This window comes from Elgaria multicarinata, chromosome 22 (genome assembly GCF_023053635.1).
Source record: "Elgaria multicarinata webbii isolate HBS135686 ecotype San Diego chromosome 22, rElgMul1.1.pri, whole genome shotgun sequence".
Lineage (NCBI taxonomy): Eukaryota > Metazoa > Chordata > Lepidosauria > Squamata > Anguidae > Elgaria > Elgaria multicarinata.
In genome coordinates, this window is record NC_086192.1 from 16,656,892 (window position 1) to 16,684,886 (window position 27,995).

General features: G+C 57.3%; 1 protein-coding gene across 1 annotated transcript in view; it reads right to left on the reverse strand.

Annotated features, from left to right (window-relative positions):
* Positions 1-11,126, reverse strand: part of PITPNM3 (PITPNM family member 3) — a 32,409-nt gene extending 21,283 nt beyond the window's left edge. The window contains exons 1-3 of the mRNA XM_063146828.1: positions 11,066-11,126; positions 9,917-10,024; positions 6,822-6,869 (exon numbers count right to left, since the gene is read on the reverse strand). Coding sequence (XP_063002898.1) covers positions 6,822-6,869; positions 9,917-10,024; positions 11,066-11,126 — 217 coding nt within the window. The remainder of the gene's footprint in view (positions 1-6,821; positions 6,870-9,916; positions 10,025-11,065) is intronic.
* Positions 11,127-27,995: the final 16,869 nt, after the last annotated feature.

A 27,995-nucleotide genomic window follows, 5' to 3' on the forward strand; every position in this document is an offset into this window, starting at 1 on the left:
GGAGCACAGAGAGGTGGGCTTGCTTGGGAAATGGCAACTCTTCCCTCGGGGAATCTTGCTTCCAGGGCTGCTCACCCGCAGCAGAAGCACATTAAAGAGGAGCGCGTCAGTTTTTAACGCTCCAAAAACCCTCGCATGGCAGGGAGCCGGGGAAAAGTGTTTTCTGCTGGATCCTTTAGCGCAGCTGTACTCAACCGGCGGCCCCTCCCGAGGCCATGTGGGCTGCGGGCGTGTTTCGGTTCGAGGCACAGGGGTGTTTTCATTGGGGGACCCCTTCAACACGTCACCCCAGCCGCCACTCAGGAAGCGGCACAGTCCACCCTCCTGCCTCAGGATCGGCCGCCTCAACCCACTGGATGCCTGAAGCGGGCCTGGAAGGTGAAGCCCAGACGCCGAGACCCCAAACCATGTGATTATCCAGTTAGCACATTTGAAAACAGCCCCATTCCTCCAGCAGCCAAACTCTGCAATCATCTCAGCTTCTGCTCCAGAAAATGCTCGCCTTTGGCGGTGCCAGAAAAGCCGGTAAGCGCAACCCAACATCAGTGGAAATCAACGGAAAAGCACACCGGCCTCACTGTTTTGTGGGGGTGGGGAGAGAGGGAAGGGAGGCTTGATTTTTTCACTGGGAGGTTCAAAGCAGCAGCCCCCCCACCACCACCACCAGCAGGGCCCACTTTGAAATCAACACCTATTTTTGGACAAAGGGAAAGTGTGTGATTTTCCGGTCAGTTTTGCACCCAGGGGGGAAAGGAGTTCCTGGCCCTCCCTTGGCTAGCCTGCCACGATACGGTTTCTTTTAAAGCCACCTTTGGCTGAAATCTGGCCTCGCAGACCGCAGTCATCCCCACCTGGGCACAACCGATCTGTTTACGGCACAAGGTGCCAAACGCAGCGGAAGGAGGGCAGAGGAAAAGCGTGGGCAGTCGCGGCTCTCCCTGGGGGTCGGCGCCCACGCCATTTTCCTGGAGGACCTTATGGCTGCCTTTGAAAACAGCAAGGGAGGAAGCATTTATCCTCCCCGTATGTCTACACAGACTTTCCTTGCCAGAAATGGGCGCTTGTTTCACGCCTGCCCTCTCCTCCACACGCTCGGATCCGTTTTCCCTCTCCGCATGTGTCAGTTGCCAGGGAAACGGCAGCCAGATGGGCTCTGATGATCTCTCCGCATCAAAAGGCGAGTGCCACCTTTCCCTGCAAGCACCACTGCCCCCCCCAGCCCCCCACAAAAAAACCACCCGGGCCACGTGGGTCTCGGTGCAAGAACCAGTTTGTGTCATGGAGTGGAGGAAGCTCCTTTGCCCTCTTCCAGTGGCTTCGCTCTTGTGTCCAGATGGCCACTGAAATGGCATCACTTACTGAGTCCCTGGGGCTGGGCTCGTAGGGGAGGGGCCACGGATTTGAATCCCCCCCCCATTGTCCCAAATTCCCAGAAACTCAGGAAGGGAGTCTTCCTTTGCGTTCTTCTAGTGCCGTGAGTTTTCTAGGCAGAGGATTTGCTTTTAAAATGGGGGCGGAGGGGGGGACTGCCTGCAGATAGAAAACAAGAATGCCCATGGCGAAAGGGTCTGGTTCAGATATAAGATGCTTCACCCTAATCGGAGCCATTTTGGCCCGTTCCTTTTGCCTGCATTTTGCTGCGATCCAGCAGCCGCTACGCTTCTCATCCCGTAATGAGAAGAGGCTTTGATAGGCCGCCATCATCACTCTGCCGCGTCTCTTGTTTGGCTTCAGTATGAAAAAGTGTTTCATTTACTGCTAAATCAACATTTTAAAAACGCAGAGTGGAATAATTAGAGATTGCGCTAAGCAGTCTTCATGGCTACCATGCCGCTACCCCTTTGCAACCAGGAGAGCGATTCTTTTCTGTTTGCTGTTTTATTAGCAAACTCTGGCTTGAGAATGTCAAAATCCTCCTCCCAGAGTGGCAAGAAGGAGCGGAGCGGCCTCCTGGGCTTCAGCGCCCGCTCTCTCCATTAACCGGTTGTGTAAGAAACAGACCCGCCGATGCTGCTGCCACCGGCTGAGACGCGCCAGGGGACCCGGAAACGGTCCCGCCCTTCACCAAAGCTCCTCAGCCAGCTTGGCTTGGGCCTGGGGGCCTGGCTGGACGACGCACACGGCGGCCCACAGCCTCCAGGGTCCCTAAAGGGGGGCAGAAAGGACTCTTTTCACGAGGGAAGGACATAAAGAGCCAGATCCCACAAGGTTCAACTCGTTCATAAATGACCTGGAGTTAGCGGTGAGCAAGGAGGGGGCCACGTTTGCCGTTGGCACAAAATTATTTAGGCTGGTAAAAACCAAGAAGGATTGCAAAGAATTCCAAAAAGATTTCTCCCAAGTTTTTCTCCCTTTCTCTGAGCCCAAGATCATCCCATGAAGCTGAGTGGTGGGAAATTCAGGACACACGCAAAAGGAAGGGCTCCTTTACATGGCGCATTAACTACAGCATGTGATTTGTCAAGATGTGGCCGTCCACTTGGGCAGCTTTAAAAGGGTTTTGGAAGCAACATGGCTCTGAATATCCGTTACTAGGACCAGGCGGACAGAGAGAGGGGGGCGGGAGAGAGAGAGAGGGAGAGGGGAGAGAGAGAGAGGGCAGGGAGATGGGGGAGAGAGAGAGGGCGGGGGGAGAGAGAGGGCGGGGGGAGAGAAAGAGGGCAGGGAGATGGGAGAGAGAGAGGGCGGGGAGAGAGAGAGAGAGGGCAGGGAGATGGGGGAGAGAGAGGGCAGGGGGGAGAAAGAGGGCAGGGGGTAGAGAGAGAGGGCAGGGAGATGGGGTAGAGAGAGAGGGCAGGGAGATGGGGTAGAGAGAGAGGGCAGGGAGGGAGAGAGAGAGGGCAGGGAGATGGGGGTAGAGAGAGAGGGCAGGGGGAGAAAGAGGGCAGGGGGGAGAGAGAGGGCAGGGAGATGGGGGGAGAGAAAGAGAGGGCAGGGGGAGAAAGAGCTTGCCCTCATGACCTGCTTTTGGGCTTCCTCTTGGGGCATCCGGTGGGCCACTGGAGGACGTGGGAAGCCAGCTGAGAGGGGGCTTTGCTCTGATCCAGCCCTGTTGCTCTTCAGGTGCAACCCAAAGGCAGCATCAGGCCTTAAGAAAGCAGCCCAGGGGGCGGGGTTGTTTTTGGAGATGCTGGACGACTTCGGAGCTCTAATGAAAAGCGTTCCTGCAGCCCTGTGTCCTTGATGCTTGAGGACACGATCCGGGCCACAGATGGGCAGCGGTCAAAGGAAGCTACCATAAGAGCATCAGAAGCGCCCTGATGCTGGATCAGACCAAGGGTCCATCTAGTCCAGCACTTGGTTCACACAGCGGCCGACCAGCCGTCGGCCAGGGACGCGCAAGGCAGGACACGGTGCAGCAGCCTCCTCCCGCCTAAGGCAGGACAGTGTGGCGCGGGAGGAAAGCAGGATCGGAGAGGAAGCAGAGGGATTTCATTAGCCGCTGAAATGAAGCTGATTATGTGGGAAATTATGTGTTTTTCTATTTACTGGAGGAGCCGTAATGAGGCATAATTCTAAACGAGACTTAGCGGGACTCAAAAGAACCTCCCAGGTGAGGTTTCGGGGTCTTTTCCTTGTTTTGTTTTTTACCAGTTTCCCCTGGCAATCTTTATTTACACCGTCACTGCCCCAATTTATGCTAATTACATCATTATGCAAACTATGAGAACAAAGGAGGTAAAAATCAAACCTGCACAGAAGGTGGAACTCTGCAGGCGTAATAGCTCACCATTCAGGGGTGGGTGGGTGGAGGGGGGGCGTTGATTGGAGGCTGAATTTTTAACACTGCGGATCTGGGGGAAATGTGGACGGATGTTTGGAGCAAGAAAGGGGCCGCAAGAGGGAGAGGATGAAGAGGGGCTGCTCCAACCGTTGCAACCGAGGGATCTGTGGCACCTTTAAGACCACAGCAAATATCATGCTTGGAAGCTTCTGCCCTAAAGACAAATGTGTTTGTCTTTAAGATGCTACAAGAGCCGTTGATGGTGCTGCTGCTGCTCCCCCCCCTCACCCACCCCCCAGACCTGGTTCAGCTTTGGGACCCTTTGATCTTCCAGGTGGAATCTGCCGTGCACAGAACAGGGGAACCATTGGAGAAGGCCTGGCCCAGTTGGCCCACCAACAGTTTTCAGGTTGAAGAGAGTCAAGTGGGGGGGGGGTTGTGAGGGGGAGAGAAGCTACTGAGCAATTGCCCCCCATTGTAAAGATGCCTCTGGATCCGCTTTGTCCAGAAGTGTTGTGGTTATTCTGTGATCCCAACGAAGACAGAACAGGGGAAGAGCCCTTTGCTGGGTCACAATGGGACTTCACGCGTCCTGGAGAAAGATGCATTTCAAGCACAGCCCGGTGGGGAGGAGCCCACGGAGAAGACGCGGAGGTCTGGCGTGGAGGGGTGGGGTGGGGTGGGGGGACCTTGGAGCCAGGAGCCCAAGTGCTGAAGACCCTTGGAAGACAGAGCCAGAGAGAGCCTAAGAGATTGCAGCCGCCCCCGACTGTGCGGTGAACCTACAGTACCTCAGCTAACCCACCCCCACCCAAGGGTGCCATAAGAGCCGCGAGGAGGAAGCAAAGGGCAAAGGAGGCTCGTCCCCTCCGCCTGCTTGCCTGCCCTTTCTTCGGCGAAGTGGGCAGGTCCATTTCCTCAGACCTTCCGTCTGCTCCAGTGTTAAATGAAACAGGGAGGGAAATCCAGTCTTTGGACTGAACTGGAGCCCCAGTTCTGGCTGGCTCTACCTGGAGCAGATTCCCTGCCCCACTGACATCGGAGCCAGCAGCCTCCACTGGTCCTGGAGCAGTGAACATCAACTCTGGTCCTGGGATCCCGCCCCGCCCCAGCTAGCCGCCCCTGCCCACACAAAGACGGATCCTGGCGGCTCCGGACAGGCCCTTCCCCGCCTGCCGCAGCACGCCGTGCGTCGCCCGTGGCGTTCCTCCCGGGGTGGGGACTCCCTCCGCCAGTCCCTTGGAGCAGGGCAGCCGGCGGGCTGACTCACCCGTCAGCGTGAAAGGGGGGAGGGCCTCCCGCCCTTGTGCATCAGCCGGCCTGTCCTTGCCCATCAAAGGAGCGGAGGAGTAAATTGCAAAGGCATCTCCCAGAACGTCGGAAATCGCAGAGCCAATTTCGCACCCCAGGCAACTCCCCACCCCCCACCGTGCTTCCGAACGCACTTGCAGATAACAAGCTCTGTCATCCCCAGCGCTTATCAGGAGAGGCCCCGACCGTGGGGAGAGATCCGAGCCTCCGAAAGGGCTGTGCTCCCGCGGGAGACGCAAAGCCCAACAGGGCTGGAGGCAGGGAAGGGGCCCTGGGAGGGGTGGTGGCTTCTGCCTGGATAAAACCCTCCGCGGAGATGAACGTGAGCTGGGCAGAGGCAGGTGGCTCTCCAAAGAGGGCAGGTAAGTATACAGCCCCCCACCCCACCCCATGGCCTGACTAAAGAGGCCTCACTTGTCCCACAAGTGAATCAATGAATAAACGAACCCTCCTCTCAAAGAAAGGGCTGCTGGGACCTTGCTGCACGGCCCTCGTTGCGCGTTATTCGTGGGGAGCGATGCAGATGCGGCTGAAAAGGCTCCCCGAAAGGAGCCTCGGCTGGAAGGCTTGCAAGCCCACAGGCGGAAGGCAGAAAGCTCCCGCCTGTGGGGGTGGGGAGGTTAATATTCGACAAAGAAGCGCCGATTTCAAGCTGGCACATCCCCCAAAATGCAATAAATAAAAACAAATAACAAGTAAGGCCGTGGGGAGGAAAAACTAGCAGAAACCTTTGGGGCGGGTGGGGAGGCCAGTTTATAGGGTTCTTCTACCCCTTCGCGGCTGAAGAGACAGGTCCAGGGGCGTGAGGACACACGGCTTGCAGGGCTATGGGCAGATCCCTGGGAGTGAGCCAGAGGCTCCGAAGAGGCCCCAGCTCCAGGCCAGGCTAGTGGGCCACAGTGTCCTGGCTGCAGGGGCAAAGAGCGCGTCTTGGAGGGGCCCCCCCCGCCGTCTCCCATCCCTGAACAGCTTGGTCCCTGATGCAGAAGGATGGGCCCCCAGGCCTCTCCCAGCCAGAAATCTCCTCCGAGGGGGGCAGGATTCCTCCCTCCTTCATTGGGGCGGGGTGGGGGTGGGGCGGAGGGGGACCACTCAATGCCCAATTCGGCTCTGTGTTTAAAGAAGGAGACTGTGAACCCTGCGGGCGGAGGGGCGATCCACTCTATTCACACACTCCCAGAAGAAATCAGAGCGCCTCCTGCCATCTGTTGCACTGTTACTGGCTGTTTATCATAACAAATCTGTCAAAGAGAAATAAACTTGCACGCGACTGCCGGCATATGCTGCCTATTAGCAAATGATAACACGGATATTTAAAACTTGCCAAGGGTGGAGAGTTGTGCAGGTGACTGAGAAGCGCAGAGAGAGGGCTGGAGGGGGTGGGGGCAAGGAGGAGGGCGCCAGCCAGGCACCCGCGCGAGGATCGGGCACGGGCGGCCGCAGAGGGCGAGGAGACGGTGGCCTGGGCCAGGCACCCAGGGGGGCTCTTTCAGACGGAGCTGGGGCAAGGAATTCCTGCCAGCTTCTTCTGGCCTCCCACGGCGTGGGGCCACTGCACAAGGGTCACCCAGCCATGTTGCCAAGAGAAGGCACACGGGCAGACATTTCTGAGCATCATAAATCATCAATGCGATAATCCCAAGGCTGATAAAGGTCTGATTTTTTGCTTCCAGTTGGCCTTTGAAAAGAGCATTAAGGCAGATTAAAGCATAGCTGCCATCTATAATCCAGGCAGCAGCAGGAGGCCGCTTAAGCAGAGGATGTGCAAGGAAAGCCCAGGACTTACGTTGCTTTTCCTGCAGGACGCCGGAGGAGCAGAAGGGCGGGTCTTCGCCTGCCAGAGGGAGCAAGAGGGGCGGAGTCAGCATCGCCGGGCCGAGAGCTCTGCCCAGGCTCCCCCCACCCATCGCTTTCTGCCCCAAAAGCCCCCGACCGAGGCCGCAGCTCCAACCCCCACCCCGTCAATTCTGCCCCCTTGTGGCGGCGGCGGCATCCTCGGGACCCTTAAAGGACACTGAATGACGTGAATTGTCATGAGGAAGAGAAGGAACGGGGAATGGGGATTATGGGGACTGCAGTGAAACTGGCAGGGCAGCGGGGAAGCTCCCTCCCCCTCCCTCGCAGGACTCAGAGCCGCGCCATGAAGTCTGTGAGCACGAGGCAGCTGGCTCAAGACGGGGCAGGGGGAGGGGAGGCCCGTGGGACCAAAATTCGGCAGAAAGCCAGTGGCTTGGATGGCTCTGAAAGCACATCACACAAATTCGCAGAGGAGAGAGAGAGAGAGGCCGCTTTTGGCCATGATGGAGCCGTGGTTCATGGAGCCACTCAGCCACCCAAGACCAGCCAGAGCTCCGGCTCCCATGCCCAACGCTGAGCTTGCCAGGAGGTGCTGCAGGGGCTGGTGGGAAAGCGGATACTGAACTCGACGGACCCACCGTGGAGGCCCTGTTTTCCAGGGGCGCCAGGGAAATGAGGAGGCTCCAGAGGGCCTTTCATGGCTAAACTGCTGACAGCCATCCAGACGTTGTTGGGACTCCAAGCCCCATCATCCCCAGCCAGTGTGGCCAATGGTCGGGGCTGACATGAGCTCTTGTCCAGCAACGCCTGAACGGCTGCACAGGCTCTCCGGCCCGGAGTTAAACCAACCAACCCAGCCCCTTGAGTCGTAGGGCCCCTGAAGGACACAGGGGAACCGGGGCCCTTGAGATACCCGTGTATGCACCCCCACCCCTCTGTGCGTGTGCCGTGGGGGGCGGGCGTACAGTTCAGCCCCCAGAGCAGACAATGATCCCGGGGCCACTCCAGGCTCCGGCCCTGCGGAAGGCAGCTGGGGAGGATGTGGAATTCTCCAGCTAGGAAGGGAGGGAGGCAGGGACAGGCGGGGGAGCTGTCCAGGGTCCTCGCCCCAAGCGTCTGCACGGGACCAGAGGCACCTGCGCTGCCCCTTCGATCGCTGTCCAGGGTACAGAGGGCCCCACGGGCCCCACACAGGGAGGGGGTCTACATAAAGAGCCAGCATAAGACCAACCCCACGGATGCAACTCTGCTGACGGTAGTTGCCACAATTAGCAGTATTAGCACAAGGTAATTTTGGATCTAAATTTAGGCCGTGCTTTTAAACACCTCTGACGACCATTATTTATGACTCCAATCTCAATCCACGAACCGCGTGCATTCAGAAGGGGCGTCACTATGGCTGCAAAACCGCAGCGGGGAAGAAGAGAGCGAGGGAGACGCAGCCCAAGACGGACGCGTTTCCCATCGCCCCTGCGGGCACCTTTCTTTCCAGGACTCCTAAGAGCACCGGAAGAGCCCTGAAGCTGGGCCAGGCCAAGGGTCCGTCACTCTAGGCACAGCGCTCTGTTCACACAGTGGCCGGTCAGCACCGTCATTGCCAGCAAGCCAGTTTCTCAGCTGACGGAACGCCACCTCCAAACCGAACGTGGCCCCATCAGCCACGACACGAAGACCCGCCCGCATTTAGCGCAGGTGTGCTGTGTCCTGCCCTGCGCGGAGGGGAATCGATGCATGGCAGAGGACCAAGGGAACTGGATTCAGCTGTGCTCAACCTGGTGCCCTGCAGAGGTGTTGGCCATGCTGGGTGAAGATGATGGGAGTTGCAGTCCAACACATCCAGAGGGCTCCAATAGGTTGGTATTTGCAGAGAAAGCAGACGGCTCAGTGGCCCCGGCCCAGTTTCCGGATTTTAGCAAGCTGCTCGCTGGGCCTCCTTGGGCCGCGCTGTGCGGGCGGCAATGACGGGATATAAATGTCGCAAGTAAATAACGTGAGCTGAGTTCTACGGGGGAGAAGAGACCAGGCTCCAGTTCTCTTCAAGTCCGGCATGTATTTGGCTTTGCATCACTGCTGAATTTAGTTTTTGGAAATCTCCACAAAATAAATGTCAGAAGTAAACGTCTTGTGTGGGACACGAGATGAGAAGAGTAAATGAAAATGGCAATTGCTGCTCGCTGCAGACCCAGCACCGGATTGACACGGCTCACGTTCCTCAGGGGAGAGGTCAGGCATGAGGCGGGGCTCCTTGGGGGCGGCCTCATCCTTCTTCTCAGAAGGGCTCGGTTCATTTCCAGGTGACCTCGCCCGCCCGCTGTCGCCCAGAGGAGAGGGCTGCTTGAGACGCCGCGTGCGTCTCCTCCTCAACCCCCTCTGAATCATCGGCTCTTGATTGAGATAAATGAGCAGGGAACACGAGGGGCCATCAAGGGCAGCTGTATAACAGCCTGCGGCCCCCCCACCCTCACCCGCTAATTATCCATTTAGCTCCGGGGAGACACTGCTCAGCCGCGGCCGTCCCAGCGCCGCTCAGCCATCGCGGGCAGGAGACTCACAAACATCTCGCCACACGGCAGAGTAGTGAGGATGGTGCCACCCTTCAGGCAGGCGCTGTGCACGTGCGCAAGCGATGGTGCCATGGGCCTGCCATTCTCTAAAGGGCAGTGCGCAATGGGGTGTGTGTGTGGGGGGGAGACTTGGCTTTTGGTGGGGGAGGCGGCCTCTATCACGGGGTGCCACCAGTTTGCCAAGCACCATCCTGGCAGGGAATGGGAAGGGGCGTGTGGACCAGCCGTTCCTCTCCCAAGGCTGCACCAGATCCTGGGGGGGGGGGGGGCTTCGCCAGGGGCTACAAATGCACCCGGAGTCTCACGGCAGCAAGAAGAAGAGAAGGAAGCAAGACTGGGTTGGGTGGGTTGGGCAGACGCCTCCAGCGAGCAGTAGGACCGATGAGCATGGTGGCTCAGACAGCACCCACAAACCTTCCCCCAATGGCTCCGGGCCCGTTGCTGTACATCAGCCCCCACTTTGCTGTACATCAGCCCCCATCCCTGCCGAGTGGCACCCGCCTGCCCACCTGCCCCGTACCTTGGCTTTCGTCCAGCTTCCCAATGGTCTCGATCTGCTCCACCAGGTCATTGGAGTTCCACTGGCTCATGCCCAGCAGGATGGCGTTCTTGCCTTCCGCCACCTCGTCTGCAGCAAGAGGAAAGACCCGAACATGCACACACACCATTCTAAGGCTGCCCAGGGAGACAAGTTGGGGGCAGCCCCTCGGCAGCCGTCGGGGCAAGGCGGAGGCTGCTCAAGACGGCCGCGGGAGCAGGGTTTTCCCGGGGGGTGGGGTGGGGTGGCCAAGAGCACGTCCACAGCCCTGCGCATGGAAATTGGGGGTGGTGGTGGAATTACTTCTGAGTAGACTGATACAGGCTTGCACTGTTAGCAGCTAATGCTTTGGGGTGAGGGAGATACGAACACCCCTTAATCACATGCAAGTCTTTTAGGTGTGCTGCCCATTTAATCCACAGCAAGTCTGCTATCTCGACACCACAGGCCACAATTAGGGTGATCATATCTGCCAAACAGGGGCAGGAATTTGGGCATGGGGGCGGGGCTATTTCATGGTCTTAACTTGTTGCCTGCTCTGCGTGTGCCTGCATCCACACCCCACGGATATGAATTGCAGATGTCCCCATCGCTCTAATCTGTGGGAATCTGCATCACACCTAGTTCTTATTGATGTAGATAATTTTGAATATTGAAGTATTGACACCATTTCTGACACCATTTGCTTGGAGGGAGCTGGGTGTGTGTGTGTGTTCTTCAGTGCCTGCCTGCTTCTCTTTTTTAAAGGAAGGAAACAACCACAAACAAGGCCCCCAGGAGAGACTGTGCAAATTAAAAGCGCGCTGCAAATGAGAAGGCTCTCCACAAAGGTGATATTAAAGAGACCCGGAAGAGCGCTCTTCAATAAAATCCTTAAAGGAGGAAGATGAAGGAGGGTGGGCTGTGAGGGTCACAGTTTCATCATGCGTGTGAAACACAACCAGAAGTGCTAGGCTAAATTATTATTATTATTATTATTATTATTATTATTATTATTATTATTATTCATTTTTACTGTGAATTTTTAAACAAAATAAAAACCATAAAAGAAAAGAGAAAATAATAAAAAATGACATTATTATTATTATTATTATTATTATTATTATTATTATTATTATTATTATTGCAAACCTCGTGCATCGAAGAATTCATCGTCTGAGCTATCCACAGAGTCACTGAGGATTCCTTGCATGGGCCACTGGGTGCTGAATGGGCGCAAAGCAGCTGCAAAAGAACGAAAGAGCAGCGTCAGCAAAAAGACCAAGGACTGCAGCACCACGTGCAAACAAAACTTCTTGATCAATTAAAATGTTGCCCAATTCGTTGCCAGAAAAATAATAATAGGAGTTTTAATTACACATGCTTACAAATATTGCTGAAAGATCAGAGAGAGGCGGAATGCCTCTTCTAAGCAAGGTGGGTGGGGGGCACCTTCAACGCAGCTGTCTGCTGCCCCCCCGAAAGCCAAGGAAATGCATTTTGCTCTTGTGAATTGTTGGGTTACTTTCACCCCCAACATGGGAAGTTCCAAAGAGATGGGGCCGCTCCAACCGCCTGACGAGCACAGAGCCAACGGGGCAGGGATCGCCATCCGGCCAGCCTCGGGGCCATCCCAAAAGAGGCCGCGACCACCTACACAGCTGTGGACCCCACCCCAAGGACCCTGGAACTATTCTGTCAAGGGAGCACAGCTCAGTGGCAGAGCTCCTGCCCATGGGCAGAAGGCCCAGGCTCGATCCCGGGATTTCCAGGTAACGGATCTCAGACATCCTCTCTCTCCCCAAGACAACCCTGGAGAACGGCTGTGGACGGAGCAGAAGAGATGCTTTCCCCAGCTTGGTGGCCTCCGGTTAAGTTTGGACTGCAACTCCCATCATGCCCAGGCAGCTGGGCCAATGGGAGTTGCAGTCCAGTGTACCTGGAGGGCACCAGGCTGGAACAGAGAGCCCCCTTCAACGGTCCAATTCGGAAGTCCTCATGGAGCTGCTTCTATTCCCCTCCCAAAACTACGGTTCCCAGGGAGAACGACGCAAGGTCCGAGCCGTTTGTGCTTGCGGGGCAGAAGTGAGGGCCCCCAGTGCCTGAAGAGCCCCCTCTCTATCGCCCTTGATTCCACCAGCAGACCCACTGAGCCTAAACGTTTGGTGGCCGCCCTCCTCCGGCCAAGTCCTCCTCATTAATCCTGCTAAGCCCACTTGACGTCTCGCTCGCTCGCTCTCGCAGGCCGCGGCTTTCCAAATGCAAGGCGTCCAATTATGGCTCCTGAACGTGGCGCATGGAGCCAATATCTGGCTCGCTTTGCCTAGCAGGCAGGCAAGGGACCCAGGGAATGCTAATCGCTCTGCTACATTAAATGAAGTCCACTTAGCGCTAAGTGCTCCCAGGCACACAAAGAACCCCTTCAAATTAAGCTGGAGAAGCTGACGAAGGCCCAGCTAATTGAGTGCTGGGTCTGATGAAGATAAATGTTTAGGGTGGCTGCTGTCCACCAGGTGCCCCAAGGATGTTCTTTTGCATCACTAGCAGCTGCCAACGTTAGACGCTCGGACAGTCTAGCTCCGGTGCCCGCACTGCAGGGCTGGTGTATGCCACGGGGAAGCCCAGCCATGGGGCCTGGAGGCAACGGCCCTTCCTCACTGCCGTGGAGGTGGGCTGCGTCCAAAGCTGAAAGGTCTACTTAGCCACCACGACTAGTAGCCATCACAGACGCCGCCTTCTTCTCCACGGGTTTGTCGGAGGCCAGCTTAGAGCCATCTCAGCTGGCAGGGGCCTCTCCTCACCTTGCACGCCAGACCGCCCCACACTCCGTAGGGCCCCACGTGGGGAAGGCTGTGGCCAAGAGATACTGAGCACAGAGCAGGAGGGCACAGACCAGACCGGAGGGGGCATGTTGGAGGCAAGGCAGCAACGCGCCCGTGGTGGACGGGGAGTCTTTGCATTCACCACTCTTATGGTCAGGATTTAACCCTTCCCTACATGGCTCCAGGGTCCTGAGAAAAAGCTCTCCCCTGGGAAAGTGCTGTTCGCATTGGGAGGGACCAGGGGACCCAGTGACACGGAGGGATGACCATCCCGTCCCCCCTGTGGCGTGACACCCCACAAGTCAGTTCCCAAATGTATGTCTGCAGTTTGTAAGTCTGTGGTGAGTTTAGGATGTTGGCCTGAGTGGGCGGAGTTAGGATGTCTGGGGAGGGGGAGGAGTCATATATAAGGGAGGGACTGAGGAGGGGACTGAGGGGGACTTTTAGGTCCTCTTAGAGCCTTTAGTGCTCTCTGTGTTTAGGGTACTGAAGTGCTGGGAAATGTGAGGCTCCGGGTAGAGAGTTAGGGTCTCTCTGGAGTGTGGTGTGCACGTAGTTGACGTATATTAATCCATACAGATAATAAAGAAAGCTCAAGAGTGATTGTGTGAGAGAAAGGAAAGCGTGTATGTGAATGAGTGGAAGGATTGGATGAAAGGTTTCAAAAAAGGTTTTAAATGTTTTATTTGAAACAAAGCCTGTGAACTTTTAAAAATAAATTTCAATTATTTTGTTTTTAACTACCACAAAAATCCCACGCGTCTGTTTGGCATTTATCATCTGAAGTTTACACATTTAGCACCCACTCTGACAATAATTCACCTCAGCACATATAACTCACAGTGTTTTATTTTATATATTGAAATCCTTCTCCATTTTAAACCCCTTTCTCCACATAGTTTGGAGGAAGGTGGTTTTTATCCTTTGCCTCAGGCAGATCAAGCGGTGGGACTCGGTGGGACTCGGCTTGAGCAGGGGGTAGCCGCGGCCAGGATTAGAAAGAATAAAACAAAGAGATAGAGAATTAGAACAACAAGAAAGGCTGAGGGGAAAATATCGTGAGGCGGAAATAAGATTAAGAGAAAAGAAAATTTGAGCGGGAAGATCAGAGGAGAATTGAGGAAGGGGCTAGACCTCCCAAATTATCTCCTAAAGACTTTACCCCTTATATTGAGGGGCAAGATGCCCAAATTTTCTTCAATACCTTTGAAAAGGCAGCCATGATGTGGGAAGTAAAGCCACAAGATTACATGAAGTTTATCCCTAACTTAATCAAGGGAGACCTGGCTGAAATTTATAACAGTTTTCCTGTGGGGCAAGCTTTAGATTTTGCCTCATTTAAAACAGCAGTTTATAAAAGATTTCGCTATGGGCCTGAATATTTCCGGAAGAAATGTAGAAGCCTTAATGCTGTGTCATCCAAATCTTTTGTGGAGTTGGGACACAAGTTAGCGGATCATTTTGAGAAATGGATCACCTGTGCTGAGGTGAAAACCAAACAAGATTTAGTTGATCTGATGATTAAAGATCAATTAATTTTTCAAATCCCTCAGGATATAAGATTGCTGGTGAGAGATAGAGACCCAAAAACTTATCAAGATGCAGCTTCCCTGGCTGATCAATTTTCCTTAAATCGGGGCTATCATATGACCAGCAAGTCTACTAAAGAAAATAATATTAAACCAGGGTCTAAACCTAATGGGAGTAAAAAGGAAGCTGAGGTAAATAAAAATCAGTTGCCAACAGAAAAGGCGGGAAACACCACCAAACCTCTGTTTGGAAAAACAGAGCTCACATGTCATTATTGTGGGTTGGTGGGGCATATTAGACCACAAAAATCCCACGTGTTTGTTTGGCATTTATCATCTGAAGTGTATACATTTAGCACCCACTCTGACAATAATTCACCTCAGCACATATAACTCAGTGTTTTATTTTATATATTGAAATCCTTCTCCATTTTAAACCCCTTTCTCCACATAGTTTGGAGGAAGGTGGGCTTTATCCCTTGCCTCAGGCGTATCAGGCGGTGGTGCTTGGCTTGAGCACGGAGTAGCCGTGGCCAGGCTTGGTGTTCAGAGCCTGTGTCGTGGCACCCCCCCCCCAAAGCAAAGCTTCAGAAGAGGGGTATTTTCAGGACTGCAGCAGGAGAGGAAGGGGTTAACTCCCCCTCCCCATTCCCTGCCATGCCTGCTGGTGGCATGTCTATCATCCGTGTGCCTCGTGGCCCGGTCAGAGAGAAAGCAGAGCCCTCCCAGGAGGAAGCCAGCCCACAGCCCTTCTGGGCTTCTGCCCAAAACTCTCGGGTGCGCCACAGAGGCGTCTCCTGAACACTCTCAGGCGCACGGCTCCTGGAGCCATTGGTCCGCTCCTCTGCCTTTCCCTCCGCCACCGACTTCTGCTGGAAAGCAAACATTTGGGCAAAGTGGTGAGGAAACCCATGAAGAACAGCATGTCTGGGCATCCTAGATTATTTTATTGTTAGTCATTGTCACGGGACCGATCCTTCACGCACCCACCCAGCCACCCACCCTGGCATTCTGACACAGGACACCCCAAATCAGAGAGACTTTTTTTTATCGCAGCAAAACTTCTAAGGACGTGAGAAGAGCCCTGAGGCTGGGTCAGGCCAAGGGCCCATCCAGTCCAGCGCTCTGTCCCACAGCGGCCGACGGGAAACCCACAGTCAGCAGCGTCATGGTGGCCTCTTCAGAAACCACGCAGCCCATCATTGCCACCAGCTACAGGACAACTGAAGAGAGTCGCCATTAAGCTTTTACTCTAGGATTTGCTACAATGAAAAAGCCTCATGGATTTCGGGGTGTCCTGTGGCGGTATGTCAAAAGAGGGTCTGCTGGAACCATTGGGCCCATGGCGATAACACGACCCCATCTACGGCGCCACTTTTTGCCAAAACCCATTTAAAATAAAACCACAAACACAGAAATCAATAAAACCATTTCAAGCATGACTGTTTTTACTGCTGTAAAACTGCAGCTTCATCTGGAAATGGCCGAAGCACCTGCAGCCCCCTAACAGCCGCTCTGACGACGGAGGCGAACCATTGACCCAACACCCCCCCCGGCCCCGCCAGCGGACGAGGGGCGAGTCAGGCCAGCAGCTGCTCCCTTCCCGAACTCAAGCCCGGCCCCCACCCTGGTCTGCCCAAGCGGCCGGCTGGTAGCCCCGTTTCCAGAACAGGGATTGGCAGCGACAGATCCGCACGCGCTCCGGCGCCTGCCCTCCGAAAAGGGAAAAGCAAAACACTGCCTATTAATTTGCAGAGATTGGATCAGCCACAAATGGCTCGTGGAACGAGAAGCCAGACGTTGATTTCAATTAAGCCAAACCGGGGGAACGTCAGGGAAGAACCGGCAGCCGGGGTGGGTGGGGGAGAACACAGCAGAAGCTGCCGAGAGGAGAGAGGGGGGGCAGCTGGGGTGTGTGTGAGGCAAAGGCCTGCAGGGAAAGGGGGCACGGAGGAGAGAAGGGACACCAACAAGAGGAGGGAGAGGCACTCTGTGCATGCTCAGAGGCACCCACCTCCTAACTGCTATGTCACACATTCTAGAGCTCAGCCATCGCCCCGAAAACCTCCCCGTCCTGCCGTTACGCAGCTCCGGTTATGAGGCCGCGGGTGGGAGGGAGCCACAGGCTGCTGTCGCACCGGCTTTCCTGGCCACATGCTTGGAGGAGGAGGAAGGGTCTACACAGACATCACGGACGGAGCTAGTTTAATCATCACCACCACCACTGGGGAACCTGGGAGCTATGGTTCTGTGCAGCAGAGGCCCTTGGGACCCGCAAGAACAATCTCAGGGTCCCAGCAACGAGTCCCAGGGTCCTTTGGGGGAAGCCCTGGCACCTGGGCTAAGGAAAGAGGCATTTAGTGCCAGTGAGCCTCCTCACACCTGGAACCGTGAGCCAAGGCATCTGGAGGGCCATAAGCCAGCACACCTGGAGGCTGGTGGTGTAGACACACCTGAGAGGGCGAGGGAGAGGGGTGGGGTGTCCGTGTCCTGCTGCTTACAAGGCTGCTGGGCTGACCTGTGAATAGTGGAAGTCCCTTCCGGCTGGCACGAGCCCAGAGGCTGGCCACAGCCACAGAGCCTGACTAGCGCGCCCGTGCTCCCTCTCCGCCTGAGTCAAGCGCAGCCGCCACGCTCCCTGAGCAACACCGGGAGGCAGCCGCCCACCCACTCAGCCTCATTATGCAGGAGGGATGACGGCACTCCGGTCCCACAGGGAGATGGAAGTGGCTGTCGGAGAAATCATGTTTACCAGCCACATGACAGCGTGGTGGTGGTAGTGGGGCCAAAGGCCCACCAAAGAGGCTCTCTGGGCCCTCCCGCATGTGTCCGGAGAGCACGAACCCTCCTCCTCCTCGCAGGGAAGGGTGCAATGGGACAGGCGCCTTCCACGGCAGGCGATCCACACGGAAGGATCCTAGCAGCACCCTACCTCTCAAGGTTATTGTGAGGATAACGCTGAAGTGTCTGGGTGGGATCAGGGAAGGGTTGGCGAGCCAGCAGAAACGGATCTGCCTCTAGCCACAGGAGGGGCCGGCCGGCCGGCTTCAGAGCCTGAGAAGCAGCCCAGTGCCAAGGGGACCCCCACCCCACCACAGAGGCAGCCAGGACTGACTGGCACCACGAGCAGCACCACAGAGACCCAAACGGCGCCATCCACGGCCACCGGATGCAGTGAGGGCCACCAACGTGGATGGCTGGAAAAGGGGGTCAGACAAACTCCATGTGGTGGCGGAGAAGGCTGCATGACTGTGGCTACTATTCCTGGTGGCTCTAGGCCACCTCCAGTCCCAGAGGCAGTATGTCCATAGGCACCAGCTGCTGGGGAACATGGGTGGGAGAGTGCTGTTGCACTCATGTCCTGCTCGGAGGCATCCCATCGGGACATCCGCTTGGCCATGTTGGAACAGGACGCAGGACTGGACGGACCTTGGCCCCGATCCAGCCTCAGGGCTCTTCTGATGTTCTTAACCTCAGGAAGCCGCTGGCCAGGTGGCTGCTCCTTCAGCCTCAGAGGCCCTCAGGCAGCCTCTGTCCATGTTTTGGATGTGGAAAACGAGGGAGAAAAAGGCCCCCTCCCTCTTCCCTCCCCCCATCAAGACCAGCCCTGCTCCCTGCACACTGGTGAAGCGACACAGCAAAGTGACTTCCAGCCCATCCGGCTGAGCTCCTCCGTGCCTCCTCCTCCCAGGGTTGGTTATTTGGGATCCTGATCAGGTGGAGAACCAGGTTGACATCTTTGGTACACAGGCAGCTGGGCCACGGAGCCACATCCCTCCCTCAGACACGTGGAGAAGGGGATCTGGCATCACGTGGCTCCTGCTGCCACAGGGGCGGGGCAGGGGCAGGGCCCCCCCCCCCCCCGTTGTGATCTGGAGCCCTTCAGACCAGAGGTGGCGCATTTCTCAGAAGCACCCTTCAATGGCATGTTGCCCAATGTGGGACAACACAGGGCGAAATAGAAATGTGGAGTCCTTTGAAGGCTGCAGCCAGCTCTTAAATGATTCCGGATGGCCTGCAAGAATTAAAGATGATCCACGGATGGCCGTTTATAATCCCGCCAAATACATCCTGACTCCTGCTCTAGCGACACGCTGCAGAAATAGGCCCCGGGGAGAGGAGACTCTCCTGCACTGAGAGACGGCAAAGCCACATCCGCCTTTCTCTGGCCCCGAGAAGGAAGCAGCTGACAGGCAGAAGCAGAAAAGCTCGAGGAGAGGCAGGCCGTTATGCAATGCACATCCCATATTTATGGACGCTTCCGTTCCACCCCCATAGCCAGCATTCTTGGAGCGGTTCTCTAAAACGAAACCCCTGAAAGACAACAACCTGAAGATACAAAACCTTTGAAAGTTCAAAGCACATGCTTCAACCGAAACTAGGGTGGGGTGGGGGGAGGTTGTCCCCCCCCTTTGCCCCACCCACCATAGAAGGTGGCCCCCAACGGCTTCTCTGAAATGGGGTGCAGCCCTTGAACTGCAGGGGGTCTGCACACCTGAGCTACAGCTGAACCGTCTCTGCCTGTGTCGGCCTTGATCATGCCCCCATCTCGGCTCTTTGGTGAGCATCTCTTCCACCCCCAGGTGCATCTGGGGCCCTTGTCCCAGGGTGTGGGGGGGCTGTGTGTGTTCTCTTCAGGCCTCCTGCCCAGGAAGATTTCAGGGGGTGGGGCTGGCCATCTTATGAGCTCTCCCTCAACGTACAGGGGGGTTAGGTTATAAATTTATGTCATAAAGCTAGAAGGTGCCTTGGAGATCGCCTGCACAACTCCCACCCCCCCAATGCAGGAACACCGCGGCAATTGAGCCCAGGCCGTTCCATTCAAATGGTGGCCAAGCCGGTGCCCCAACGGGGAGCCCACGAACAGGGCAGGAACACAGCAGCCGGCGCCCCCCATCACTTGGATGCCCCAGAAATGGGTGTTCAGAGGTGCACTGCCTCTGACGGGGGACATAATCAATATCTGGCCATCATGGCAAGTGGCCCCCAGTAGCCTTCTCCTCCACGAACTGGTCTGCTTTTCATGGGGCTGACAGTTCCACTGCTGAGCAGCCCTCCCTGTCAGGACGTTTCTCCTAATGCTTAGCCGAAATCTGCCTGCCTGCCTGCCGCTTCCACGGGAGCCACGGAGAAGCAGCCTGCTACATTGCTTTGCCTGACAGCCCTTCGGGAGGGACGATGGTGGCGTCTCTCTCAGTCCCCCCTTCTCCAGACGGAACAGACCCAGGTCTTCCAACTGCTCTGCCTGGGACCCGCTTTCCTGCCCCTCCTAGGGCCCCATCGGTACAGGTCACCTCTTAACATGAGGGACCCAAAATAAATGGGGCCAAGCTGGGCTGTTGCAGAGCGGCGCAGGATGCAAAGTCCTCAGCCTCAAACAGACAAAACGGCTGGATGTGAGCACAAGCCGCTGCAGCCTATTCACACACGGAAACCGCAGCACACGCCAGAAGCAGCCCCCTCTGGCCCCCTGGCACAATTACTCCTGGACAGACAAAAAGAGGCGGACAGGATCCGCCTGCTTGCAGCGCCGTCCATTATGTTTGGGCAGCTGGTTAAAAGGCTCTGAAAGAAGCGTCTATGCAAAAAAAGAAACCCTTGACAGCAGCTATTCCTGGAATCTGTCCATACTTTCCTCTGGAGAGCGAACAAAGCCCTTTATGCTGGGGAGAAAAATCAACCCAGATTAGCGATGGGGAACAAGCACAATTCTCAAACCGATGGGAAAAGCCATCGAGGGCGCGTGTGTGTGTGAGAGAGTTACCGTGTGGGCCAGATACGTGACAGACAGGAAGGCAGGAACCCAGTGCAAGTGAGACAAGAGCAGCTTTGGCTTGGATGCCCCGGGGCAGAACTATTTCAGAGGGGAAGGGGGGCTAGGCTCCCATTTCCTACTTCCCAGGACCCTGAAAGGTTTCAGCACCACCGGCATTGTTTTCCCACTGGAGGGATCCCCACCCTCCAGGCAAGCAGAGCAGGTGCCTCCAAAACCCGCCACCCACAACTGGCCACTGCCACGGCGCCACTGCTCCAGAGCTTTCCACGTGCTCAGGGTCCCTGCGACACCTGAAGAAGCCCAGCTGCCCTCCATGGCTTCCTGGCGAGCGAATTCAGCCTGCGAATTCAAGAGGCAGCTGGACAAGCATCTGTCAGGGATGCTTTAGGGTGGATTCCTGCATTGAGCAGGGGGTTGGACTCGATGGCCTTGTAGGCCCCTTCCAACTCTGCTATTCTAGGATTCTATGCTTGCCAGAACCTCTCCGGCCTGGGAGGGAACAGCCTGGCCCTCAACGGCCACCAAGGCTGGATCAGAAGCGCTGGGGCGCAAGCCCAGACGGTGCTCACCGCAGAGAGGCAGAGCGGGGCGGCCGCAACGGCATTTCACCAAAATACAAGAACAGCCGTCCTCGTTTCCACGCATTGAGGATAGCAATGCAGCCGCAGGATCCGTCCACAACCAGAACTTTCCCCCCATTTTGTGCAGCCCAGAAGAGAGAGGGAGGCACTCTCTGCCCCCAAATTCCTCACAGGTGGGAGAAAAATGCGTTCTGCACATGATCAAGGGCACTTGTTTATTATGACATCAACCTGACATTCCAAGATGCCAGCAATTAGCTAAACATGTGTGTTGCGTGTGTCGGGGGTGGGTTGGGCGTCTCTCAACCCTTAACGTGTCACGGACCATCTCGCAATCTCTGCATACACCGCACAGGTAGAAGAAAACGAAGTTGTAGCAGAGACTCTTTAATTCTGCTAAAACTTGGGCAGCTAAAAATATCCCCGCCGGGACTCGGGCCGCATGCTGATGAGGCAGCGAGGAAGGAGGAGAATGCCAATGAGCGCGGCTGACGCAGGAGGCCGGCCGGCCGGCTGGCTGCCTTCTGAGGCAGGCCAAGTTTCAGCGTGACATCAGGGGCTAAATTGGGAGCCATCTCAATGGGGGGTGGCCAGAAAGTGGGGAGAACAGGGAGCCGGGTGCTCCCGTGGCCCCAGGGCCAACTGAGGCTGCAGCGTTCCTCAGTGGGGCGGGGCAGGGGGGAGGGGCTCCTGGCAGAGCCTAGATTGTGCCATCGCAGAAGCTGATGGAGCAAAATCCAGAGTGAGTCCAGGTCGCTCGTGTCGTTCTGGCGAGCGGAGGACTCGCCTTCTGCATGAACCATGAACGCAAAGAGGGGACTCCGGGAGATGCAAAAGTGATGCCACCGTCCGTTGGGGCTCTCTATGACGTCAGCAGGACGAAGAGGCGGTGCCTGGAGGAGGACGAGGCAGGTGTGGGAGGACGGAGGCCCTGCTCCAATGCAGTGGCAGTCAAGGCAGACGGATGCCAGCAGCACCTGAGTCCGGGCAGCCCCCTGGCCTTCCCTTGGCAGTTGCCTCCAGAGCCAACGGCCATCAGAGGAGAGGCGCTCAGGCCGGACGCACGATCCTCAGAGGAGGAGGTCACAGCACAGACTCAGAGACGTTCGGGTCTTGATTTCCATATGGACGGCCCAGGAGCCTCATGGACAGCCGGCACCATCAGGGTCGTGACGCACGGCTGGCGAGGGCCGGGCTCTCCTGGCCTTAAGCCACGCGGCACGGCTCGCAAGCTGGTCTTTCCAGAGCTATTTCCTCTCCAGACGCTTGCGCACTGTGCAAGCATCACAACTGGTGCTGGGGAGAAGATGCCCCACACTTGACACCAAGAGGAGGAACGGCAGGGTTCACACTCCCCCTCCCCAAGGTGCCCTGGCCACCAAACGAGACACGGCCCGACCACGGCAACCGAGCTGCAGCGGAGCAGGCCAAAGGACTCAACGCAATCGTGCCGGGGGCGGGGGGAGAGACTGCAGGGAGGCAGAAACCGCCGCGGAAAGAGAGCACAAGATGGAGATGCCATCTGACCCCCGAGTCCAGGTCAAGGTTTTAAGAGCTGCCCACCCCCCTCCCTCCAGGGCTGTTCGGCGGCATCTCAGGTCTCTCCTCCCAACCGGCCCAGCTGACGTCAGCATCACACTCTCTGGGGAGCTACTTTTTACATAACAACCTCAAAGATGCTGCGTGGGGCGGGAAACGCGCCCGGATTTCATTCCATCACCACCTTGCAAACCAGGGGCATCTTCGCTAGCCCCTCTGCTTGCCTCGATCGGTTGCTCCCAAGATTTTGCCCTCATTTTCAGCTCTGCCATGTCCAGGCGGCCCCAAACGGGACGTCTGCCTCTTTGGGGACCTTCTCAAGCTACACGGCAGCTCGGGGTGAGCCAAGGGGGCGCGGGTCTCCCCAAAACACATGGTCCCAAGGGCGAGGCAGGCCCCACTCCTGAGCTGAAGGAGACTAAACAAGGCTGCCTTCCTGCTAAGCCATCTGACGCGTGCAAAGTAATCTCACTGCAGCAGCAGAGGGAGAGGAAGGGAGGGAAGGGGGGGTGAGACGGGCCAGGCCCCTTGGCCCCCGGCCCAGACTGGAGCGGGGCAATTATTTTCTCAGCCGGGACAAGAGAGCCAACTTTGCTCATGATGGATGCATTTCCCCCCTCCGGCCCTGGCCCACAGTCAAAACAGGATTTTATGTATATATTTATTTTTAATCTGTCCAGGAGCAAAAGCCCTTTGGGTGGCTTTGCACTATTTCCGCGAAAGCCGTTTGCCCGGCAAGAGCAGCAGGACCAGCAGGGAGGATCGATCCCGCCACAGGCCGCGGCGTTCCAAAGGGGCTGCGCTTTCCACGGCTCCTTTTGACCCGCCCTCACCTCTGGTCAAAACAGGCTTGGCAGGTTTTTGAACCAGAACCTGCAGAATCTGTTTGACTAGAGGCAACTGCAGGGTGAGTGGACACACCACAAGGACATGCCATTCCTCTTTCAAATCTGCTACAAATCTTAGCGGGGAGCTTTTTTATATATGGGGTGGGGGGTGGGGAGAGAAATGCTTGCTTTAACATCTCGGCTCCACTTCCAATCCAGAATCCCAGGCTCAGCTAATAACCTGGGAAGCTGCTGCTGCTGCTGCTGCTATTTTATAGGGCGGCTCCTGGTCTCTGGATTCCTGCCTGCCCGGCTCCTGCCACTTCCAATGAGGATGGGGAGAGCCTTCCTAACCCTAAACCCTTCCCGGCCTTTTCCACCTTTCTCCGCTGCTGCCTTCCCCTTTCCAAGTGGAATCTGCCCCAGCCCCACACAGAGCAGCCCAACAATCAGTGGGGGGGGGGGTGCGCCCCCCCACTCCTGATCCAAATTGGAGGCAGGCAGGCAGGCAGGGCACCATGGACTTGCCCACGACAGAGATGCGGCTTAAAGACGGATTGCCTGGAGCCCGGCATCCGCACACACACACACACACACACCCACAGCCCGCAGGCTTGGACAGAGATGCTCATCCTGGACCTCCGCCCGCCCCGCAGCAGAGAAGCGCCTGCCTCCAGCTCTGGCAACTGGAAAGGCAACCTCTGGGGCAGCCAGCCGGCCTCCCTCCCTGCCTCCCTCCCACCCAGCCCTGCTCAAGCGCCCATCAGCACCCGCCATTTACACAGCAAATCAGCTGGGACGCTGACACAGGCACGGGCCCATCTCCACTGGCCTTCGGAGGGAGACGCCGGAGCCACGTTGCTCCCCCCCCCCACAAGTAAGCAACCCGGCAGTGGCTGCCTCACGGAGCTCTTGTGCTGACCTACGTTGCCATGGAAACTGCTCTCCCACCACTCAACGTGGCAGCGGCCAGGAGCATCCGGCTCAGGCGGACTCGGATTGTGCCCCTCTCCCCGCTCGGGGGGCAGTGAAAGCCACCTGGAGGCAGATCCTGGGCTCCTGCTCCTACCCACAGCAAGGGTGGCCCTTTCAAGGCCACGATCCCAAGCCCAGCGGCAGCAGAGCCTGGATCCGGCCTCCCAAGGCTAGAGCCGCCTGGCCGGGGGGTGGGGGGAGGCAGAGGGACAAGTCTCGGCCTTTTGCAGGGAAAGCTGGGAGTGGTTTGGAAGAGGAGTCACTGCTGGTGGTGCAGACACACGTCCCACCGCTTCTCACAGCCATTAGGTTCATGGACAGGCTAATAGCAATTTGGAAACCTGCAACACCTGCTTAACCAGAGTGGACAAAAATGAAAGAGAAGCAGGTATCCCTGGGGGAAGTGTCGCTGCTGTTACTGCTGCTCACAAGACACTGTTGGCTTGCAAAAGGGGCCACCTGGCCCCAGCCCCTGAGCACTTCTGGCCTCGGGTGGGGGTGGGGTCTACCTGCACCATGCCAGCCCACCGATGCCCCTGTCACAAATCCCATTACTCCTTCCCCAGCTCCTGGCTGAGTGGTGTGTGTGTGTGTGTCCTATCCCTTTAGTTCCCTGTAGCCACAGTGGGTGTGGGTGTGTGGGGGGCAACCTTGCACACATCCTGCTTTGGCCCGGAGAGGTGGCCCAGCAAAACGGTTGTCTGAACGTCCTGGCATTTTCTCTCACCCTCCACTTGGGGGGGGTAAGGGGGTGTCAGCAAAGAAGTGGGCCAAGGGTGAGCAAGCACCTGAGGTCTCCTTTTTGGCCCACTCCTCGATTAGGGTGGCAGCTGCCCAAGGGCCTGATTCGTCATCACCTGGGCTGAAACGGGCCACTTTCCGAGGAATCCAGCCCGTCCACCGGAGGAGAAGGGTTGTGGCTGAGCCCCCCTCGGGGGTGGGGGGAGTCTCCTTTCGGAAAGGCTTGGGGCGCTTCTCAGGTTGCACCCCAAAAGGCCCACGTCCCATTTCGCTCCCGCCACCCCCCAAGATACAGCCCCGCTGCTCTCCTGCTCCCGAGGAAATCGTGTGTGCCCGCAATGTCGCAGCTGCGTCTCCTTCGCACCCGGCGCCAGCTGACAAGCGCATCACTCAGGCTCCACGACACGCTTTGTTCAGGAAAGACGGCCGGGAACAAAAGGCAAATGTGCAAAAAACATGCCAGAAAAAGAACCCACAGGAAGCCTCGGGACACTCTCCAAAGCTGGGCAACTGTTGAGCACAGCGGGGAGGTGGCTGGGTTGCGGAGTTGGCCCTGCTGGCTGTGAATGATAGGCACTGCAGTCCAACACACCTGGAGGCCACCAAGCTGCGGAAGGCGGGTCTAGCCGAGGGGAGCGGGGCGGAGGGAGGTGCCTGCCAGGCAGAAAGGCAGCTCCTGGCACCCGGAAATCCGGCACCAGAGGGATGAAGAGGGATCCAGCCTCCCTCTGCCCGGACGCAGGTCCTTCGAGCCCAGCAGCAGCTCTCGCGCGTCTCATGAGGCAGGATCGTTCCCAAGCCTGTTCTCTGAGCAACACACAAACCAGACGCCTCTCAAGAACTCTGTTTACTCTTACAATCCACGGGGGAAACTCCGGGCAGAAAAACATGGATCGGAAAGGCGGGGGGGAGAGTCAAACACATCTCCCTGGTTACCAGGCCCACGATGGTTCGGGCCTGAGGAGACTGCACCGGCCCCTCCACTCCCACTGGCTTCTGCTGCCAACGCAAAGGTGCCTCGTCCAGGCGGGGCCCCGTCGTCCCTCAGGGACAGGTCTCCTGTAGCCCCACCGCTGGAAGCCGCTTCCGTTGCTCCTCCGCCTCGCTCCCACCTGCTGGCTTGGCAGGCAGAGAGCCCACAGGAACGGAGGCCGGGGCCAGAGAGAGAGGCGGCAGGTGGCCAAGCAGGTAGCCACGGGGAAGAGGAGGAAAGCTGGGGGGTCCTCAGCAGGCACCCAGCCGTGCCCACCCCACACACCGCCTCAGCAAGCCCAGCGTGGGCTCCTCAGTGGTGCCCATACGGAGGCCCTCAGACTGCCGGAGCCCCTGGCCAACCTCTGCCGTGGCCACACCCTTCCCCGAGGGAAATGGGGCCCTCCTTCCCTCCCCACATTGCTGCAGGGAGACATGGGCGACGGGCTGGAGGAGGAGAGGTGCTGGCTAAATCCTGCCTGGCCTTCCAGACTCGGTTCTGGCCCAAATTCCAGCACCTCCGCCAGCGAGCGCCTGCACCCAGGCCATCTCCCAAACTAGAGTCCTGGGTGCCGGTGCCAGCCAGAAGGCCAGCAGTGCCCTTCCCCTAGCTAAAGCCAGCTCTCCGGCTCTGCTCCATGGAGGGGACGCGCTCCACCAACGGCAATTATGCACGAGCGAGCAAAGGAATCCACCCCCTCCGCCCGCCTGCTCCATCCCTGGCAAGGCCGCCTGCCAGCGTCCGAAAGGCAATCTGATTAGCAGTCAGTTATTGAGAAAGGAAGAATTAGTCTCCATCCAAATTAACTGAAAATAGGCTGAGCTTCCCCCCTTCACACACACACCGCCCTCGGCCTGGAGCAGCCCGCCGCCCCCCCCCTGCATGCCCAGGCGGATTCTGCCTTCCGCTTGCTCAGAGGAAAGTTAAAGCAAGTGCTCAAGTGGTTTTTCTGGTTCTGCCGGGTCAAAGCAGCCAAAGCCCCTGCGGCAAAATACAGGCATTATGTAAAGGGGCTCCCAGCCGACTGCCTTTCCTAAAGCTCACAAGGATCCGGGAAATCCTCTGGAAATCCCACTGCTGCCCCCATGCAGCCAGAGGCTTCTGAGCACCTGGAGGCCTCCTCCAGGAACTGCCTGAAATGGGGCAAAAAGGCTCTTCTTTAAAGGAGGGAGGCACAGTCACCCTGTAGCAGGCGGCACGTGGGGATGGCCCCACTTCTAGGGCAAAAGGAGAGGCCCTTGAAACAATGCGGTAGCTCCGGGTGGGGTGGGGGAGATAAAAGAGAATGGGGACCCAACAGATGCTCCCCCCCACCCCACCCCCCACCCACGATTAATGCTCTGCATTCTGCTTCTGGGCCCAGTTGGAGGAGAGGAGCTTACAAGGAGAGTCGCTTTCCTTGCCGGCAGGAATCTCCCTCCCAACATCTGGGATTGTTTAGCTTGGGAAAAAGGGAGGTGGACAAAATGATGCCTGGGGTGGAGAATGCAGAGGAGGCGGCATTTTCCTCCCTCTTCCATAATACTAGAACCCAACGGGGTCGTTACCCCTTGAAGCTGAATGGTGGGAGGTTCAGGACAGAGAAAACGAAGTCCTTCTTCACCCAGTGCAGAGTTCACTGCTGTGGAACGCACTACCACAAGACGTGGTGATGGCCACCAGTTTGGATGGCTTTAAAAGGGGGGTGGATTATTTCCTGGAGGAGACGGCTATCAAGGGCTACTAGCCCTGAAGGCTGTGTGGTATCTCCAGTCTCAGAGGCAGTCAGCCTGTGTGCACCAGTGGCTGGGGAACATGGGTGGGAGGGTGCTGTTGCACCATGTCCTGCTTCGTTGGCCCCTGGTCAACGGCTGGTTGGCCACTGTGGGAACCGAGCGCTGGACTAGATGGGCCCTCGGCCTGATCCAGCCTCGCGCTCTTCTGATGTCCAGGCCTTTGGAACGCCCGGCCTGCCGCAGGGGGGCCTCTTGGCCTCCGCTATGCTCAGCCGCTACACTTGCAAACGAAGGCATCGATTAAAAGGGACAGCGAAGGCAGCCGTCCAACTACCGCTAGAAGCTCTCAGGGCTTCAGGACGCGGGGAGCAAGTGGCAAGAGATAACCCCCCCTCCCTTGAAGACTGCCCTTGTGTCAGACGGAGCGAGATGAGGAGCCCTGGAGGCCGGCTGGCCAGAAATTGAGGGGCGTTTCTGAGGCTCTGGCAGGAGACAAGGGTGCTGCCCCCAGAGCCGTCCTGCAAGCAGGCAGGGAGACCCCAGCCTAAGGCAAAGGACAGGGCCTGGATGCCCCCCAGATCCCCCTCGAGCGAGCGCAGCAGAG